General features: G+C 42.9%; 1 protein-coding gene across 1 annotated transcript in view; it reads left to right on the top strand.

Moving 5' to 3' along the window:
* The window catches only part of ADAMTS2 (ADAM metallopeptidase with thrombospondin type 1 motif 2), a 190,792-nt gene that overhangs the window by 119,432 nt on the left and 50,641 nt on the right, over nucleotides 1-20,719 (top strand). The window contains exon 4 of the mRNA XM_059825220.1: nucleotides 10,041-10,243. Coding sequence (XP_059681203.1) covers nucleotides 10,041-10,243 — 203 coding nt within the window. The remainder of the gene's footprint in view (nucleotides 1-10,040; nucleotides 10,244-20,719) is intronic.

Below are 20,719 nucleotides of genomic sequence, written 5' to 3'. Positions count from 1 at the left end.
GTCCCAAAAGGAATTAAAAATATCTTGGACCTGCCAGAAAACTAAACAACTGCATGTTGACCTGCCTCTAATCCCTCTAAAGCCCACAGATATTAATGCTAAATTTATCTTGAACAAGAAACATTAAAGCCCTGCCCACGTGCACTGGGGAGATGGATTGCCTTGCAAACCTAGGCACTCATCCCTGCGCTCCCTGAAGCTCGGAGGCTGTTCGCAGGCTGCAGCTCTCAGGGTGGGGAGCGGGAGGTGGGAGCAAGCCCCGGCTTCGCCTTCCTAGGGGCAGTGGGCAACTGCAGCAGGAAGACCGACCACGATTTCTTTTCACGTTCCTCTTCTGCATTTGTGTTGTTCCAGCTTCTGCCTCTTAATTTGCTTTCTCCCCAGAGGGTTTTGGTATCCATGCATCCATCCAGCTCCTTTCCTTCCTCCCTTCCTTCCCCCTCTCCCCATCCCTGGTACATGCTCATGAGAAGTGCTGCATTTTGGAAGCATCTCTTCTCAGCTGTCGTCATCGGGACTCCGTCTCCCACCCACACACTGCAACAGGAAGGGCAGCATTTAGCTGTTTGCCTTTTGTAGGGCCTGACAGATTCAGAGCTCTTGGACAAATGACAAAAGAAGCCTTTGCCCTTGATTTTGAAACGCCTTGGGAATAAACCTCGTGCACTTTCACTGGAGCAGGGACTGGTTCTCTCTTTCAGGGCTTTTTACTGTCATTTTGAAGTTCAAGAAATTCCTGCATCCTCCAAGTTAGCTTTGTCTGTCTTACAGTCTCTAATCAATAGCAGCTGGTTTTGTTATTGCAGAAAGTCCGAGCAGATTTAGCAACTACGATATTTTCAAAACATAGGTAAAACTATAACTCCTTCTTGCTCTGATTCAAATCCTGCCAGTGTAAGTAGCCAAGGCATCGTGCATTGCATTGCCTTTGCTCTGACTGCCTGGATGATGTTTTCTTCTTGTGAAACTCAAAATAACCTTTTTTTTTTCTGACTAACTGCTGATTTCTGGCATAATATTCTGAGCTGTACAAGAAGTTGGTTGAACTTATAAGTAGTTCAAATTGCACACATTTTTCACCCTAGAATTTGGAAACTTTTTTCCTGTGGTTTTCTTCACACAGTGAAACGAGCAGACCATTTACTTTGTCTAATTAAATATCATTATGATTATATAGAAGAACAGGGGCTGTTTGCATTGTTATTTGTGTGATACGTTATTTACACTGATGAGATGTATACTATGTTTGTTATACTTGACATTGAAAACATTTAATTGGATTATTTACAACTTTGGGACACTTTATACCTGACAAAAGAGCTCCCTTTTTAAAAGGATGGAATAATTCTGCTTTGAAATATTAGCGAAAGGCAAGATTTGTTGTTCTGTAGTTACGGCTAAAAAGCATTGGAAAGATGCATATTTCCTTCAGCCATTACTTTTCAGTAGTATTTCCAATGATGTATGGTTGTTGTATGTATTTCTTTGTCTTTTCTCCATCTTCTCACACTCCCTGCCCTGGCTAGGAATTTGAATATTTTTTTTTACCCATGTGTTTTTTAATGTCTGTTTGTTAAACTGTAATTAAACTTAATTTCCCCTTCTTGCAGAGTAGTTGGCTTATGGAAAGACAACTGCCATCCCCAGTAACCTGGTGTTTCTCAGGTCCTGTACCACAGTTTGGCATTTCATTCTGTTAAGAATGCAAGTGGGATTGTTAGCCATGTCACCTACAAAGCCAGGAGGTCAGCTAGGCAGCTTACTTAACATGCTAATTTGCTGTAATTTAATCATGCTTGGAATATGGATTGGACGTTCGAGTATCTCGGCGGCAAATAGCCCCTAAACACTTTGTCACAGCCTGGTCGGGGAAAGTAAGTTGTGGGTCAGATCCTGATCCCTTGCTCAAAGGGAAGGGAGAAGGCTCTGTGTTTGGGACTTCAGGTGGGATCTCTGGGGCTCGTACAGCTTCGTGGAGCCGTGGCTTTACACCGAGCGCCTGTGTGGAGACATGGCTGAACTCTGCGGTTTAATTAATTATGCATTAGCTGCAAATGAGATTGAGAGCATTGAGCTCCCTTTGTATCTCTACATGAGTCATGTAAAGCAAAGTCTGCTTTGCACGGGTGCACACGTGCACTTGAGGGCTCGCGAGGGACGGAGCCCTATTCCTGGGGCAGCTGTGGGCTCTCTGAACGGGTGGGATGTGGTAAATCGGGCAACATGTTTTGCAAGTCACAGGCTCTGCAACACAGGCCAGTTTACAATGACTTGCCAAAATATTTACAAGATAAGCATTTCCCAGATGCAATCAATTAAGTCAGTGAAACTTAGAAGTTGGCCCATAAATTAATTTTCTACAGAGTAGCTTTTTTTGCCCCTTTTTGAGCTTACTTTTAAGCAATGAGTTAGAAACATCTTGCTCATTCAATATTTGGTGCTAAATTGTGAAACCTGTGTTTGCATTAGTAAGGTTGATAGCTGAAAATTTCCCAAAGGGTAAGTTTTGCTGTTGGAAAACCTTTATGTGCAGTTCTCAGAGGGCTCCATTTCAACCAGGTCACACAGACTGGTTTGCCTGGCTGGCTTGCCATTCCTTTCATTTCCCTTTTTGACTATTATGTTGTAATATGAAAGTTAAAATTGTAACACAATATGTTTCAGCATTTTCCAAAAAAATGAGAAAGTTTTAGCACGGGGTATTCTATTACCTTCCTCTCACTTAATCTTTTAACAGTGCAATTATCTCTCATCTTTATGTTCCTCATTGTGTGACTGTGGCCCTGATGAGATCAATTTAGTTTTCAGCTTTTCTTTTTTAGTATTGTAATACCTCTTCTCTTTGTTGTGACGTGCCAGAAAATATCTCCTTGGCAACATCTAGCTGTGGTTATTCTTAGTGCCTCTCGCCTGGCCGTTTGCCACAGTGTCCACCTGGCCATTGTCACTGCACTAATTGGTTTATCCTTCGGAAAAGACAATTTTTTTTTTTCCAGTTTTGAAACTTCTCTTCTATTTTGCCACTTCGGTAGGTTTCAGCTTCATTATTCTTTATAACTCTGATTCAGGCAGGCAGTTGAGCATGTTCTGAGATTTAAAGTCGCTGTCCTGTTGCATAGGTGACAAGAAAGAAAGGGAATGGTGATTGTGCCTGTGTGTTTGCAAGAATGTGCATTCATTCTGAAATATGGGACAATTGTCCTGCTCCAAGAAGTTTACAAGAATTGCTCTATATAGGCCCAAATATACACTATTTGAAATGCTGTTAAATACTTTGATCAGATCATTCCAGCAGGAATTCAGCTGCCGTATCTCCTGGCCTTCTTGCAGCTGGAGTTTGAGACTTATTTTTGAAAGCCCAACCCAGCTTACCCCAACACCCGTGGCACCCCGGACAGATGAAAGGTGGAACAAGCTCTGTCTTAAAATGTGATTTGGCTAGAAACAGCATTACCATAAATTAAGAGGTAGGGAGCTGGTAATGAGATCATATGGTTAGCAAGGCATGCAGCCCAAAAGTTTCCTTTTAAATTACTGCTTCTTTGCAGATAAGGGCAGGACGAGGATTCGTAACCTCGGTGAGGATGCCTGGTGCATGCCTGGTCTTTAGACTACTAGTGTGGTCTTGTTTTTGATTTATATAAAAAAGTGGAAGTGGAGGCATTTGAACACACACCCAAAGAGAATTCTGCTGCAATAATTGCTCTTGATTAAGGATTTACCAAGTAGTGGCCGCTGTGTTAACCTGTGATTCAAGACATCACAAGAATCCTATGAAAACTGAGCTCCAAGTTAAACTTGTGTTGAAGCCGTGTCCTCCTGGGGATGCCTTTAAACAGGGCTAACTTTGTATCATGTACCCAGTGCACTGTGCGTGATCTGCTTCCCTTGTTTAGACCATTTTCAATTTGCTTTCACCTCACAGGAGCTCTCTTCCATTTTAATTCACCTTGCTGGATTTACCCAGTTTTCTTATGAATGATCTATAGCAGAAGGGTCCAACTGCAGACTGTAGTATGGCAAAGGGACTTATAAATTATGAAAGACTCATGTAGATGAGCAGGATGGTTAAAGGGGAGAAGAAAGACAAATAGAGGACATTTGGAAAACAAAACAGAAAGCAAAGAGGAAGGTGCGCAGGGCTGTAAAACCAGCAGAAATAAGTTAAAAAAAAAATTAAAAAGTCAGAGAAACTATCGATTAGCAAATGAACAAAACACATCACGATTGTGTGCAACTGGAATGAAAAACAAAACCCCAAACTGAGGAGCTTAAAAGTGGAGGAAAAAATTGCCAGGGGATAAAAAGCAAGATTTGTTGACTATTCATTGTTGTCTCCAACCTCCCCAGGTTGGGCTTCAATTTACCACGGAAGACAAATGAGGATTTCGGTAGAATACACGAACAGGCTAATTGGGGGATAACTGGGGAGTCAGTTGATCACAGAGGACAGACACGACAGAAGCCTGCAGCGTACGAGTGGCAGGGAGCATTACGGAAAGACGACTTGTGATTTAAAGTGCAATTCCCAAAAGAGCAGTTCTTCGTCAAGCTGTCGAGGGCGTTTGGTACTTTTCCAGAGGTGCAGATGTACTTGAGCAGTGGGAAGCTGAGAGCTAAAGCAAGTCCACCCTGCCTCCTCCTGCTTCCCTACCACACAGCCTGTTCCTCCTGCGTTTGCAGCACCAAGTGATGGATGGCCTCACGCCTACGCTGCGATCGCAGGTCCCAGGCTTGGAGCGGCATTGCCACCAGCTGCAGTGCAGCTGAGCAGGGGTGGGTGCCCCGTGCTTCTCCGCTCTCGCAGCGCTGCCCGCGCAGCTATGCTTGCCACCGCAACAGAACGGGCTCCAGCTGTGCTTCACTGCTGTTCAGTCTGAGTCACTGGGGTTAAAAATGCGAAAAAACCCAACAACAACAAAAAAGCTGGTGCTTTGCAGCAAGCCACATGAAGGAATGGGAAGATGGGAGTCCCCTTAGGAGCGTGTCCCAGGAATGGAGATCAGCGGCAAAACAGCACGTCAGAAGTGCTGATCCTTGTGAGGCTGCAGAGAAGATGCTCAGCAGTCGGCTCAGGTGTTTGTCTGCTCCTGCCGTGACAGATGAAGTGTCCGCAAAAGCAAACAAGTTGCATTTGAAATGGTGGCTGGCCAGTCTGAATGCTGCACACTCATATTTGAAAAGAAATTCCAGTGAGTTGCTGGGCTGACAAGCCGCAGGTGATGGCAGTGAACACGACATGCAGTTCAGTCTCCCGGCTGCCTGTCCTGGTCTCTGCGCTGGGCTTGCCAGAAAATCCCCTTCACCCTACCAGGAGGAGGAGGTAAAAAATGAGAAACTGCCTTATTAGGACAATATTGCTGCTGTGAGATTGGGGAACCCTAAAGCTGGTACTATTAAAGTGCAGTAACTTCATAAGGGACTCTTTAAGAACTGTAGGTGCAGCCGTATTTCCCTGAGCCTTTTTGAAGGGATCATGAAAAAACAAAACAAGATCACAAGCCAGCAACGGCGCTTGTGGTGGATGTCCTAAAGGGAGTGACAGAAAACACAGGGAGAGGCGTTTTTTGTGGCAGGCAGCGTGTTCATGCTTCGGTAACTCACAGCATCTGTTTGAGCTTTGCCTGCCACGATGGGTAAGGCAGAATCAGGAGATGTCATGTAATTAGGTTTCCGTAAAGCACATGGTATCAAAGATTAATGAGCAAGGCAAAAATTCCCAGAAAATAAGGTGTTGTCAGACATCCCAGACTGTCACAGATGGAGAATTCTCCTGAAGACCTGCAAAGGCAAAACTGATGTTGGTGTCAATGTGAATTTTCCCTGTCCTAGAGATGGGGATCGGAGCCAGACAGCATGATGCTGCCACGGTACTGTGTGTTCAGACCTCTAGTCCCAGCGAACGTGGAAGCTCAGGTAGAGCCCAGAATCAAAAAGTAAAATACCAGATTGGAAAGTGGAACAGTTTAGGTAAAAGATTGGGGTATTGCACATTGCTCAGGAGAAGGGAGCAGAGGAGAGGGATCTTGTGTGGCATATAATGCTGTAAGCAATGTGCACCTGCACGGTGTAAAGACCTGTCCTCTTTACGTTTCGATGTACTCTCCATGTATTAATGCATCATTGGGGCTGTCACAGCTGGGGACATTGTCTGGTTCTTGAGTCAGCAAACGACCAGGACTTTGCTGCCTGGGAGCAGTTAGGATCACTTGCCTGCATTAACTGCAAGCAAATCTGGAGGACACACAAAAAAACCCCAGGCTGCAGCGTCAAGTGGGATTGTGCACACGCTTTTCCTCGGCAGTTTTGCTGCCCAGCTCTCGGCTGCCTTCTGCATCTCCCAGCACCGCGGGGAAAGTCTGTGTCAGGCAGGAGCACAAGCCAGGCTGCCTGGCTCCTGATTTTATGCTTAAGCCAGAAGCACAGGTTTCCCTTCTATCGAGAACTTGGGCACTTTATATTCCTTCACTGGAACATGGTCTGCAGTGTTAGGAGAAGATCACTGAAATATCAATGAGTTTTTAGCTGTCTTTAGAAAAAAGAGGTTTTTTTGAGGGATTTTTGGGTGAACTGGCACAGTGCTGCTGTCCTTTTTATTTATTCTGGATGAGCAGCACAAGAGAAAAATACAGCCTTGTCTCTCAGTGGTTAATTTTCACAACTGTGAACTTTTCGTAGTGGGAGCAAGGAGGAGGGTTCGACACAGGCTATTGTTAGCCCCCGCAAATGCCAAGTGTCTGCTCTTGGGAGATGGAGAACAAAGTTGGCACCAATAATTAGTGGCTGATGCACTGATTTGGCAAAAGTTGCTGAAAACAAACATCTGATGGAGAGGTCTTGGGATGATTTAGTAAAACAGTGCAGTTTGAGATGACTTTTGGGATGTTATTGTGCAAAGTGCAGGGGTGATCAGAAGGAAGGTAAGGTGGAAAATGTGAAAGAGGAGTTTGGTGTCTTACTTATTTTGAGTTTTTCTCTTGAGCTTTTCTAGCATATTGTTAGCAGTACAATGATATAACAAAGTTACTGATGTTAACTAAGGAAAGTTGAGATGCCAAAACATGGCAAATTTCTCATTTACTACGGATGCAACTTTGTTTCACTTCTTCTTTGGTAAGATACAGGTATTAATTTAATTTGGATGTAACTGTCATTTAGGAGCAAATCCAGCATGGGAATAACACAGCATGGGCCGGCAAATCCAGCAATTCATCATCCAAGGGACTGAGAGGCAGAGCAGCACCAGAGGAGGAGTCCATGCCATGTGTGGTCAGGCCGTGTGTGGAGGCATCCCTGCCTGTCCCAGAGAGCCTCCTGGGAATGGACACTTGGTGGGAAGCTGGGACGTGAACCAAAAATCTTGCAGCTACTGTTGTAAATGTTCTGAGCTGTGCTGCTGGTCTTGGGATAATTCCAGCACCAGCTGGAGCTGGTGCAGCTCGCTGTCTGCTGGGAAGCACGTCGGGTCAGTGCCTCAGAGGTACCAGTGCCCACTGGGCATGTTGTCTTGAGGGGGTAACACTCGAGGGGTGAAGGTAAATGTGGGTGTGGGGAATTTTTATGCCCTAAGCAAAATTTAAAGTAGTTGGTTGGCACCCACTGGCAGTGAGATGACTCCCAGGGAACCTCCTGATAACTTTTCTCAGGAGTCGGCAGGATTGTAAGGACTATAGAATGACAGTGATGAAGTGAGGAGCAAAGAGGGAGGACAGGCAGTTTTCACTGCAGAATGTTAAATGCAGGATGGTAGGATCACATTTTGCCTCTGGCTGATTTACTCACAGCAGGAATAAAGATACCGCACTAGGAGTTAGTTTGACTTTGACACATAAGGGAAAGAAATGAAAGCACAAAAGCTCTAGATACCTTGACAGCCAACCATCCACCAAAATAACAGCACCGGCAGCCAGCAGAGCTGCCCGTCTGCAGCCGCAGCGCAGGGCTCAGGCTCTCCCCGCCTGCCCAGCACCACTCTTCTGCAATAGCAGGTCTGATAGCTTTGGCCTTGTTGCTGATTACTGTCGTTTTTTGTGAGCAGCAGAGAGAGGACACGACCTGCAGCCCCTGCCAGCCTAGTCTTACTTTTCTAGAGAGCTTTTAAGATTTATGGTCAAATTTTACAGTAACTGTGATTTGCCTTATAGATCATGAATGTATGATTGCCCCATGATCCCATAGCGAATCCCCTGAGACCGCTGAGAGCGCTAGGTAATTACTTCTGGGCGCTAGCAAGGATTAACACTGAAGTTTTCCTGGTGGAGTAAACCATGAGGTAGGGCTGGAGCTGGCTGCTTGGCAGGTTTTGAGCCCCGATAAAGAGCTGTCTCCATTGCTGCAAGGCCAGACCCGTTCCCCCTCCACGGTAAACCTGGGAGTGACAGCTGGGCTCTGCGTGGTGAGTGCATTTTCATGCTGAATCATGGATTCCGACCAGACTAATTTTAAAAGCTTGCGGCCCCAGGAGCAGAAGCTGCTGGGAGCCTTGAGGCTGGCAATGAGAACATGGTGGTTGTGCTTATTAGCTGCATTAAATGCTGCCATCCCAGGAGAAAGACATTATGGCTCCATGGGTATGTAGGACCACCGCACGGGGCCTTCTGCCTGCAGCTGTGGGTCTCATGACAAGCAAGTCTTTGAAGCTTGGTGGAGAAATGGTAAGAAGCTGCCCAGGCAAATGTGTCTGTCAGGGACTGTCCTTTGACTAGAGGTCTCTTCTAGGAGGCACAGAGACAAGCATCTCACCACACAAGGCACAGCCTGAAGCACGGGGCAGTAAGGAACGCTGTGGTGGGGGCCGGGGAGGCTGGATCTGTGTCCCTCCTGGCAGCCGGAGGCTGTACAGGTCCGTACATTATTGTCACCATAGCGGGGAGCTGCGGGGGGCTCTGCTTGGGCTGCACGTTGCCCAGGACCTGCTGAAATGGCAGCCCGAGGCAGCGGTCTTAAGGCAAGAGCACAGATGTTGTAATGAGCCCAGTGATCTGGTGACTCATTCATCCCTTCCCAAGCAGCCAGTTTTGATGTGAAAACTTCAATAAATGAAGATGGAGAATCCACTTTTGTAACATTTCCAAGAGTTGTTTCTTATTTCTGCTTTGACGGTGATGGCTTTAGCTTCCTCCCTTTGCTTCCTATTATGTTTCTGTGAACTAAGCTCTGGGAGCCTTTAATCAATCCACAGCGCTCTCGCCGCCTTTCTTCGCCTCTCTGAGCAAGTCTTTTCCTGACATTCTCTGAAATCAAGAGGTTCTCGGTGGGGCTTCCAGGGCTCTTGTAATGCAAATGATAATAATGATATTAATGCTAATCATTGTTATTCTGTAGGGTGAAATGTCAAGATTCCATATTTTCATGTTAATTTTTAGTAGGTAGGTGCCACATTAACTGTATCCTGTCCTGTCAGAGAACGTGCTTTTCATATCACATGGACTATTAGAAATAGTGTTCCTGAATTGTAACGATAGAGAGAATCCATGTTGCTACTGTTGAATTGCATGTGTGTACCTAGGAAAGGAGCTAATGTATTGAAGCAGGGGGGACTGGTTTGATACTACCTGCCTGGGTAGAAAAAGGCTATAATGATAACTGCACTTGCCTTGAATAGGATTCTGTGGGCAGTAAGATTGGATTTTGAAGTATGGTGTCTATCTTTAATTGTTCTGAAATGGAGGATATCCTTGGTAGCACAAGACCCCTGAACGGTGTATTTTTGTTACGAGTACTTTTAAGCAACAAGTATTTTACTGCAAACAGCTCCATTCTTCTCATCAAGACATTGGTATGACTTGCTCTCCTTTTGGCCTTGTATTTATTACACAATATTACTTTGTAGAAAGTATTGCTTTTACTTTGTACAGTAAAAATCTTTTGGTCAGATTTCTCTCATTTAGGTCATTTTTAATTGACATTAATTGAAACTAATGCTGTTATATAACACACAGAACATAACAATCACTGCTACTTCAAATTTATACCAGCTTAGCTGAGACCTGAGCCTGAACCTCTCTTGGTTGATAACTCGTTTGTCTGTTTGATTTCAGCGGCTAACCTCACTAATTTGGATAGTCTCGACAGCGCGTTGAGCTTTATTGAAGACCGGGTGCATAGATCGAGGCAGCGCTACCGAAGGCACGCGACGGAAGATGATTACAACATTGAAGTCCTCCTGGGAGTTGATGACTCAGTTGTTCAATTCCATGGGAAAGAACATGTTCAGAAGTACCTGCTGACCCTGATGAATATTGTGAGTACAACCCGCTAACTGCACTGTGGGAAGACACTGAAAGGACAGTGAATGTAGGTTGGTTTAGCCATTTGAATAAGACATAACAGATTTTTCTAATGGCAGGAGATAAAATAATTCTAGGAGGAAAATCCAGGCCACTTTCAGAAAAGCCAAAAGAGGAGAAGGAAAGGAAGAAAAAGGGGCCAAGGAAGAAGCTGACTCTTAAAATGTTCAAAGCCCTGCTTGTGTGCTTTGGTGGATGGGGGCACAGGGTCAGGGGCTCAGGGTCTTGGAAGTCATTATGTTTTAGATGTATATTCCCTTAACCTAAGCTTCCTGCTGAAAAACATGGTTTGGAGAACTGTCTTCAAATAAGGTTCTGTTAGAAACTTTGATTGGCTTTTACATTTTTAAAACTACTCAGTTAAATTCTTTGATTCCTCAACAACCACTTTAGGTCCCAGGCCACCTACCTACTCCTTGTTCACCCTGCAGTAAAATGTTACACAGTATATCACTGAACTTTCTTAAATTGATTTAGTATTTACTCCATGACTGACATCTTTAGGTTTCCTTTGTTAAATATTTAATCTTCAGAACCATTGTCTGTGCAACAGACTGTAGAGTGTAGCAGCGATGAAAGAGGTCACTAGAGAATATTCTATTTGAAAGAACCACTTTTTCTTTCTAACTACCAGTGCAGCAGACACAGCAGCCCTCTAGTACCCCGGTCAGTAAGCAAGGTCTCTATTTTGTGGGAAGAGAATCGAATTTTGAAAAATCATCTCTACTATAGATCAAAATCAAAATATGTTTTATTCTTCTGGCCAAAAAATGGAAGTGAGTGGGAGCCCCCTTCATAGGCAACTCATTCAGGGATGACTTTCTTCCTTCTCATTCTCATCTGGAACAGGAGTGTCTTCTCGATAAAACACACTTCTGTAGAAACTTTAGGTGCAGTGAATGTATGTTCTTAGTGAAATATTGTTGAGTAAAAAATTGTAGGTCTGCTCTGTTTTTGACAAATAGAGTATGACTGCTGAAGTTTACAGTCACGTCAAGAGGATGAGTGTCTGTAGGTGACTTCTTGGCACTACAAACCATAGAGGCAAATATATGGACAGAAATCCAGGCTATTAGGTACATTTGCCTGGGATGTATTTTTTCCAAGATACATTTTTTTAATTATGAAGCTTAGTTTTTTTCTTTCTTTATTACATTCTTTTAACAATGTGTATAATGTCACTGTTTTTCACTTTAGATGAGAGGTGGAATACAATTTAAGAAAATCCCTTGTGTGATATAAATTCAGTTGCACTGACTTTTTATAACAGTATTGTAAATAGTTAAAAACCTGCACTAACATTAGAGTTATAGTGTACTTAGTGTCTGCTCTGATGGCTGTAAATACATATATTCTAACAGAAATGACACAGTGAATTTCATTTATTTGTGTGGTTTGTTTCCTCTGAGGCTTAAAACAGAGTCTACAGTGAAACAGATGGTTTTATACATCTCTAAATTAACAAGCCAAACAGGGCAAACCAGGAATGTGGCAAACAGGCTGAAATAGATTAAACAGGACTCTTTACTTATCATGTCACTTAAATCTATTTTTAAGAATTAAAATATACAGTAATGGTAAAGAAGCCATAAATGTTCCAGCTCTGGAATATACTTTTTCCTAATTTTAGCAAACCATCCAACACACAAATTGTAAGAAATAACAACTCTTAAGCATGCTGTCTCTGCAAGTGGTTTAGAAAGTGCAGGCTGCGTAACCGTACCCACAGGGCTGTAGCAGCTCTTGGCATAGGCAGTAGTTGTTGTTGGGAGATCTGAGGTAGAAACGTGTCTTTTGGGGACTGAGGATGTGTCCCTTGCCTTGTGTCCAAATACGAGGGGCTGTTTGAAATCCACAAGGCCTCTCGAGGAGGCTCTGGATAGTCTTTGGCGGTCATCAGTGTTACCCTGCTCTTTCCTTCTTCAAAACTTGGCTGGTTTTCTGGAGTCTGTATTTTAGCAGAGGGATGGGTGATAGTAACCAGTTCTCTTTCCAGCTGTCCAAGCATTGCTCCAGTATAGAGAGGCAAGAGGCGTTTGTTACCGCTGATGCCAGGTGGTGCTGGCGACCCGTATCATGTCAAAAGACATCGCAACGCAGAACTTCTCCTTCCCCTTGGCAGTGTAACTCCAGCTGGCAGCTCCTCCAGCTCTTGTCCTTGTTGCTAAGATGGATGCAAGGTGAATTTCTGTGTAGACCATTGCTTTGACATCCTTTGCCGAAATTCACACAGTGACTCCCCTGTTGTCCTCTATTCTACCTCCTTGAATTGTTTGTTTTTTTTTTTATAAAAAGCTTTGGGGTCTCTAGCTGTTAGGGGTCACATGTACGCAGTATGTTTCTGATGAGATGTGTAGTTCCAAGGGTAGCTCAAAAAGAAGAGACAGCTACAAAGAATTCCACCTGTCTTTTTAAATCTGATGGAAGATCCTACCGTAACCATCAGATTGTGTTTACCCTGCTGGTTTTATGGATGTGATCAATTAGCCTCGTACAGTAATAAGGCATTAAGCATAAAATCAATTAGCTTCGTATGGTAACAAGGTACTAATCATAAAATCAAAGAATGCATAGTAAGTAAATGGAATAATAGTGGAAGTATTTACTGGAGATAAGAAGGTGATCAAATAGTTGAATTTCTGTGGTTCCAAAAATGAAATAAATCCCAGGTGAATCCTCCCTTATGCCCAAGCTCCTGGAGGCATGAAATCACTTTCCCAGAAGCAACTCCCAGCATGGCTGCTTCTCCCCACTTTGCTTGATTTCACTGTGTGCGATGGCGTGAGCAGTTGTCCTTAATTAACTTTTCCCAGGGATCTTGGGTGGAACCCTACCACCAACCCAATCAAAACAATATATTTTTTTTCAAGCCTAGTGCAATGACTTACTCAGTAAATCTGTTTTGTGCTGCTTAAGTGATGTGTTACAGTCCACACCTAAAAGCCATAAAGTGAGAAAAAACAGGGGCCGGGTGTCCTGGCTATCTTGAATAGCTGTGCTAATATTTATCCCGAAGTTTGGAAATGAAGTCACTCCCAAACGAATGGTGATAGACGCCAGAGGATTTTTAACGCTTTGGGCTGCAGCCACGTATCGCCTGACTGTAGGCCAGCCGTTTCACCGCAGTGAGCTTGGCCTCTTGCCACCCCCTTTTCATCCTCCAGTCAGTCCTCATACAAAAACTCTGGTTTCTCTTGACACCCTCTCTTTTCTCTGCTCGGCACCATCGGGACATTCAGTCCATCTTCGGAAAACATGCCATTGTTCTCACTTTAGAGACTCTCAGCTGCCTCTTGCTTGCACCATTTTCTTTTGTACGTCATGCTGTGTTTTTTCCTGGGAAGGATATTAGCTTGCCCAGTCCTCTGCATTTCCAAGCGTGAGCCCACACATTGCACAAATTAACTTTGTATTTATAGCATGCAGGAGCATTGCAACAGAGGAGAGATTTTTGGGCGGTATCTTGCAAGCTCTGCAGTTTACTCAAGAACGTGGAAGGTAATTTCATTTCAGTGAGAAGGTAGCTAAAAATCCCAGGCATTTTATCTGCTCGTACAAGTGTTTGGAAGTATTAGAAAAGTGCAAGGCTAGAAGCGACATTGGAGAATTATCTTGTTCCTTGGGAAACAAAAGGATTTCACAGCAGGATGCTTTGGGAGGAGGAGCAGGGTGCTGAATGGGCGTTAGTGAGCTAAAGTGCGTACTGGTGGTAGCTAGCCCCGGGGCTGAAATTCTCTGATCGTTTCATAACCCTTTTAAAATAGTTTTCAGGATTAAGCAGGCCTTTCGCTGTCTGCTGTGGAAGAGCAGCAGACCTGAGACTCACCAGTACATTTACCTGGCTGAGCCTGCAGTATTGATTAGGGTGAACGTTTCAGCCTCCACAATCCTGTGTTTAGGGTTACATCCAGGATGGATATCTTCAAAACAGACTTCCTAAAGAGGCAGAGGTAGAATATGTGATCTTACAATATTTTGGCCATTCCAAATAGCAAAGTCTCATGAAATAAGTTCAGTTGCAAATGGTTTTGAATGTATTGGCTCCATCTGTCCTAACTTCACGTCTTCAACTTTCATGCCCCTCTTCAAATTGTGTTTTTTTTCCCATTGAGGCACCTGTTTTAGCTTTTTCTTGTATCCTTTGTCTTTCTTCCTCCACAATATTCCTCAATTCCTCAACTATCTCTTTTTCTAATGCTGGCAATTGTCATCCTTGTGTATTTTTTCGAAGAATTTGTCTACAAATATGTATATTTTTTGATTTTTTGGACAATTTTCAGGGGCAAAAAAATCTTTAATTTCCTTTCCATGCCTTTACTGTAAAAGATGTGATATTGCAATATTTAAGGGTTAGCCTCTGTTACATCCGTGTAATGGGTACATGGCTAAAATGTTTGCGATGCTAAAACGCATCTCCTCAAAGCAGATAGGTGCCTAACTGCCATTATTTCAAACGGAGATAGACCCTAAATAGGATTTATGCCTCACTCTGGGCTAGATTTATCTGAATATTTAGTCATTTACCTGTCTTTGAAAACAGTGAGAATCAGTTTTAAAAATTGGCCCATGGGATTATGTCTCTCCCAGACTTTAAGTGAAACTTCAGCTCCAGAACAAATCCATTAAACAACTTTTCATTTGAATAACTGAAATCAATGGGAGTTATGCAGCTGGGGGCTGTGGAAAGTCCCCGGAGTTTTTCACCTGCATCTTCCAGCACTACACATGTCTTTGAAATTGTGGCCCTGAGGCACTTTTGAATATGTTATCTGTCCTCTTTAATAGGATGTACATGATACTACTATTATAGATGAGATTTCTGCTTTCGTATCTCTGGCTGATGAGGGATGAAGATTTGCAGGTACAGAACAGCAAGTCCCTAATGAGAGGAAAGGGCAGAAATGCCATCGGTTTCTAACTGGCAGTTGGATGAAAACCTGAAAGCATGTCTAATTCAAGCTGTTAAAAAGAAAGTGATGATTGAATACTTTGAAATAATGGTGCACCCTGTATTCTGAATCGTGCTTTTTAAACTAAAAAGCTTTTTTTTCAGATGGGAAGGATATTTCAGTAATATAGGATTGACTAGATTTTTAAACATTAAATAATTTATAAGCACCAATACTCATTATTTCAAATCAATTTATTTCAATATGTACAATTCAGATCTGAACTAACTCTAAGAAGTTCCACAAATAACAAATGCAAGTCCAGCTCTATTCATCCGAGGGACTTCAGCTGTCAATAGTTGAATTACAGCTTGTTTGAAAGTGGAAGTATATGTATGTGAGTTCACTCCACGTTTAGACGGTTCATTATAAACCAGTAGCTGTGACTAGGGAGAAGAACAGTTTCTGACAAGGCCTCATAAGATTATTTTTGTTCATTATCTTGATTGCCACACTGCAGTGGAAGTTGTACTTGTGCTTGGGCATTCAGGAGGTCCCCCAGGAAATACCCTCTCTGAACTCTTACAGGTTTTATTCATTTTCACAGGCGTATTATTTCCAGTGTCAGTTAGGTGAGCATTGCTCATTATTATTAACTGGAATGTGCCTTGCTGCCCTGTTGGACCCAGCACAGAGCATCACACAGATTTTGGTACCATCCTTGAGGTAGAGGGTGGTTATTGTTAAAAGATAGATTTTTCCTTTACTCCAAATACCAACATGAACTTTAGCCATAAAGGTGGCAGTTGGGGGCTTTTGAGTTGTGACAGTGTGGTTTGTGTGACGGAGTACGGATAATTAGTATCAGCTTTCAAATTTTGGATGCTTTTCTTAACCAAACCCCTTAGATTTGAGAAGGTCACCATATTCATTGCATTGACACCACACCCCTATCCCTTTCAGTAATATAATAAATGAATCTGCTTCAATATTTTATGATACTGTAGTGGATTTTATTAAAGTGATCTTGAGACAGTACTTCAAACAAATACTGTCTTTTGGTGCAAAGGTAATTTACAGTGTTTAGAGAAACTTCTCAGAGCAGTGGTTTGTGGGCAAGAATGAGGAATTCCAAGAGCCTGAGGGAGGAACTAAGAAAAATAAATTACTCATGAAGTCAGAAAACAAAGTCTATGACCTTTCTAAAGCCAGTGTTACAGTCGAAGATGAGATAGAGACCCGTAACACGAAGCTACCTACTGCCTTGCCAACACATCTGCTCTGGGGAATGTTTTTCATTTTGATCAGAAGCAGCTAACTTGGACTTGGTAACATCTACTGACTCTCACACCAGGGAAGGTAAATCAGGACTCGGACTCCTATTTGCATGCAAAATGCCAGATTCTTATCTCCGTTTTGCAATGTACATTGCCAAGCTCTTAAAAAACTGCCTGTTGCCTGTGGTTTTGAGCAGAATGATAGATGTTTTCCAAATCTGAGATCACAGTTTGACCTTTAAGTTTCATATGTGTTGTGTGCTTTCATTATTCTTTTTTCCTTGTGACGCTCAACAAAGATTTCAGAAAAAAAGAGTTCCTCTCTGAGGAAATGAGGAAATGCCTTGTAAGGACTAGAAAAGGAGACTGGGAGCCCTGGATTTTGCCTGGTGACTTTCTATGTGACCATAGTTTATCCACCTGAGGAATTGATGTAATGTTATTCCTGTGGGATTGAGATGAAACTTTGGGAATGTTAGAAATGTTAGTCTGGGATCTTCAAAAGCATAAAGGAGGTGATGAAAATCGAAGAGGATAGCGGTGTTTGAAGTGGGAACACAGAAAAATAAAGTGAGAGGGGAACGCTTTTGGGAGGGTCAGATTACAAAAGTTTGTGCTCAGTATCCACCATGACATTTCTGGTTCCTATTCTGTAATTCAAAACAGCCGTTTCTTACAGAAATAGACAATCACTGGATGCCCACCAGGCACCGAGGCTTTGCTGCAGATAATTATGATCTGATGAATGAGCAGCATCTCAGGCTGGGCTCAAACAATGGCTTGCCAGGAGCTCTGCCATCCCACGGGGAAGGCGCTGATGCTCTCCAGCTCCTCCGCTATCGCTCTGGGAGAGATCCGCACATGGTCCCTGCTCTGCCCAAGAGCACGTAGCCATCAGTAGTTTCTGCAACAGTAGTTACGTAAGGATGTTGGGTGATCAAAGAGCAGTCTAATCGGGTTGGATGGATCAGCAATTTGTGGTGGCTGAAAAGCCAGATGCACAAACTGCATCTTGCATTGTGCCCTCTCCAAATGGTTAGATATGCCCTCTGATGCCCGCTGTAGCTGGGTCAGATCCGTTTGAGGTTGATGGTAGCCAGAGGTTGAAACTATTAGAAGTCCATCAGGGGTGTGTGCTCAGGAAGCCCGAGGAAGCGGTGCTTACCCAACCGTACGGTGCAACGCATGGCGCCGCAGAGGGTGCGCCTCAGGATGAAGTCGGCCGCGATGATTTATGGTTCAGTGGGATGGAGCCGTGTTGTGATGAAGTGGCCTGTCATTTGCATAGCAGATACTAACAGAGTTTGTAAGGCTGGGAACTCCTTCAAACTGCATGAATGAGTTTGCCAATGACTTGCCAAAATATGCAGATTATTCTTTCTCCTGTTGCGCATTGGTTTAATTAGAGATTCAGGGAACCACCTGACTTTCCTTAAAAATCCTGCCAGCTGTATCAGCAGGTAACCTGCTCTGCACCAAGACTAGCAAAACTGCAGGCTGTTTATTACTGTTTATGTTTGTGCAGTTTTCAAAATTCCCTTTTAGGATTGGGCCCCGCCTTGCTCAATAATAAAAACTTTGCAGTGCTTCTTTTACAAAGCATGATGCGTCTCACAGACGCATTGTCTTCAGTTGGAGTTTTTTGATGTATTCTACGTGCTTACTGTGCTGACTTCAAACTCTCTCAGGGCAGAAGAATTATAAAATAAGAAAAGAGGGACAGAAGAAAAAAATAAATAAAAGTCTTTGGTTTTCATATGTAGCACCAATCTGTGCCAGCCTGATTTCTAAACAGAAACTTTAAATAGAAATGCATGTTTTGCTTTGATTGAAATATCCCAGAAAAATAAACCAAAGTTATCCCAAAATAGTTTGTGAACTACAATAGCTTGTTGAAAGTCTCTTTACAGTATTTCACCATGCTTTGAATTCCTTGAGATTTACCCAGACTTCTTCATCACCCTCTATGAATGCTGAATCACTGTAGGACATCTAACAAGATTTAATGCAAAATATTCACTGCCTTCAGTTCAGGAGCTGTGATTTTTGGGATGGTCTTTGTGCACTCTCTTCCTACAAAGCAACATAGTTTTAGACTTACTGAACTAGGAACAAACAGGAGATCCGCTCTGATTTTTTCTTGTGTTGGTATGAACCAGGATGTCCTACTAAAGTGCATGGAGTTGCAGTGCTGTAAAAGTACTATGTAATCCTTTTCACACCTGTGTGTATTTGTTACCCAGACATCTGAACATATATATCAATTGTCTGAGTATCTCTGCTTTGAAACATTTCAGCAGTTGAGTTGGATGAGAGCCTGGAGCTTTCCGATTCCACAGGTTGGTTGGTCATTTTGTGCCCTATACAATGAACTGCATTAGCTTTCAGTGTGTGCACTTTTCATGAATGTTTGAGAGCACAACATTCAGTCGCTTGGATCCCATGTCTTTAATAACTTCCTGAAACAAATAGGTGCAATTTAGGCCATGCTGAAAAAAAGAAAAACATCTATTTTAGCATATTATCTATGTGCAGTGAGACACTACTAGTAAAGCCACAGTTTAGCTTAGAGAAAGGTGCAGAGGGTTAAATTCAGCTGCTGTATGAAGAGGGATTGGACTCATCCTTATTAATGAAACCAAGACTCAGAGCTTTGAATTGACCCACTGTCTTGCAGAAAATCCAGTATCCCAAGAGAACCAGGCAGCTTTTTACAGTGCTTGTGCTTTTCTGTTCATTCACAGTTTGTTTGTTAGATGTCATTTGCGTGAACAGTCAAACAGTGTTTCAATTCTGTTCCATCAACATTTTCAAGCCAAGTTTCATTTTGGCATGCAACAGCGATACGGTTGTTCTGTTACTCAACTATTGTTAAAAGAGGCTTAGGTTAAATTCTGGAAGTTAATGAGACAGCAGTGTGCAGCAATTTGGATTATGCTTTGTGAACTAATTAAATACTTATTTACATGCTGTGTTTACTGTCCTCTATACACAGGAGTTTTTGTTCAGTACTCATTTCATGAATAGGTAATTTACAGCTTATTTCAGCCCATATCCTTGATGCATGTGCTCTCCTCCCACTGCACAAAGAGTGAGGCAAATTAATATCCTTGCCTCCCTTGACAACACGCAAGGGTCTTTTTCCTAGGTGAGAGAATTTTTGTAAAGCAAAATGCATGTTTATGTCTAACCTTTTTATAGTCTGTGTTCGGAAATGGTCCTCAAAGTAAAAGTAATGATTTTTTTAAATGCAGGAATATAAAGTTAGTCTTCTAAAGTCTTATTTAGACATGTAAATAAATGATCTAATTTCCAGAGGTATTATTTACAAAGCAGATCTGAACTGATCAGCTACTTCTACACCACAATGAAAATAGCAGCCCCTGAAGCCACTAATAGCCCCGAGCTCCTCACCCACCATCTCCCAGCCAAGGATCTGCTCATCAGCCGGTCCCGGGCCTGGGTCCCGGGCGTCCCACACAGCATGCTCCCCAGGTGCCCGGGCAGATGCCCTGCAGGGTGTGAGCCCGCTCCTGCAGCCGCCCTTCAGCCACGCTGTCTCCGAACCATCGCCGTGGGATGCTCAGGACTTTTGAAAACTTGAACTTTTACCAGGCATAAAATTAGGCTCTTAGATCCAAAAATACTGATAAAATGAATTAAAATTCACTTTATAATGTCAGTGGGGATTGCTTAGCAAAACCTACACTGATGTATTTAGTTTTAATGATTTTTACGGAGATAGAAGATGGCCCATTAAAACTAGGGCTGACTGAAGAAACAGGACATTTTTTACTATGTTTCTAATGAAAGGTTTTCTGAAAGTTACTTATTACCTTGTAGTAATGAATCTATTTTGTAGGAATAAATGAAATTTAGGTCCAGCCAGCAAAGCAGTCCACTTTGGTGCAACCTTTACCAGGGGAAGGAGGTTTCAGGAGGGAAACCTCAGTCCCCTTGCAGGGACTCTCATCTGCCTCTTCTAATTTGTAAAGCTAGAACCCTGCCATTTGGCTGAGTCTCATGCAGTCTTTATCACTGAATACTTAAATCAGCCTCTTTAACAGTTAATACTTGCCTAGCTTGCTTGTAGCAGTGTCTCCTAAGTAATCTTTATACATCCACATTTCATTCTCTACTGTAAATATTTACAGTTTTCTTTTCAGTGTTCCTAGGGTGATTTCCCCGTGTGCATGTTCAGTTATGTAGCTCTAGTATAAAAAAGGAGACCGTTTTTAATTTGCTGGCATTTTGTAGCTTTTGT

The sequence above is a fragment of the Gavia stellata genome, chromosome 16 (genome assembly GCF_030936135.1).
Source record: "Gavia stellata isolate bGavSte3 chromosome 16, bGavSte3.hap2, whole genome shotgun sequence".
Classification (NCBI taxonomy): Eukaryota; Metazoa; Chordata; class Aves; order Gaviiformes; family Gaviidae; genus Gavia; species Gavia stellata.
The sequence above is the reverse complement of the archived record's forward strand: the minus strand, read 5'-3'. Positions and strand labels throughout refer to the sequence as shown.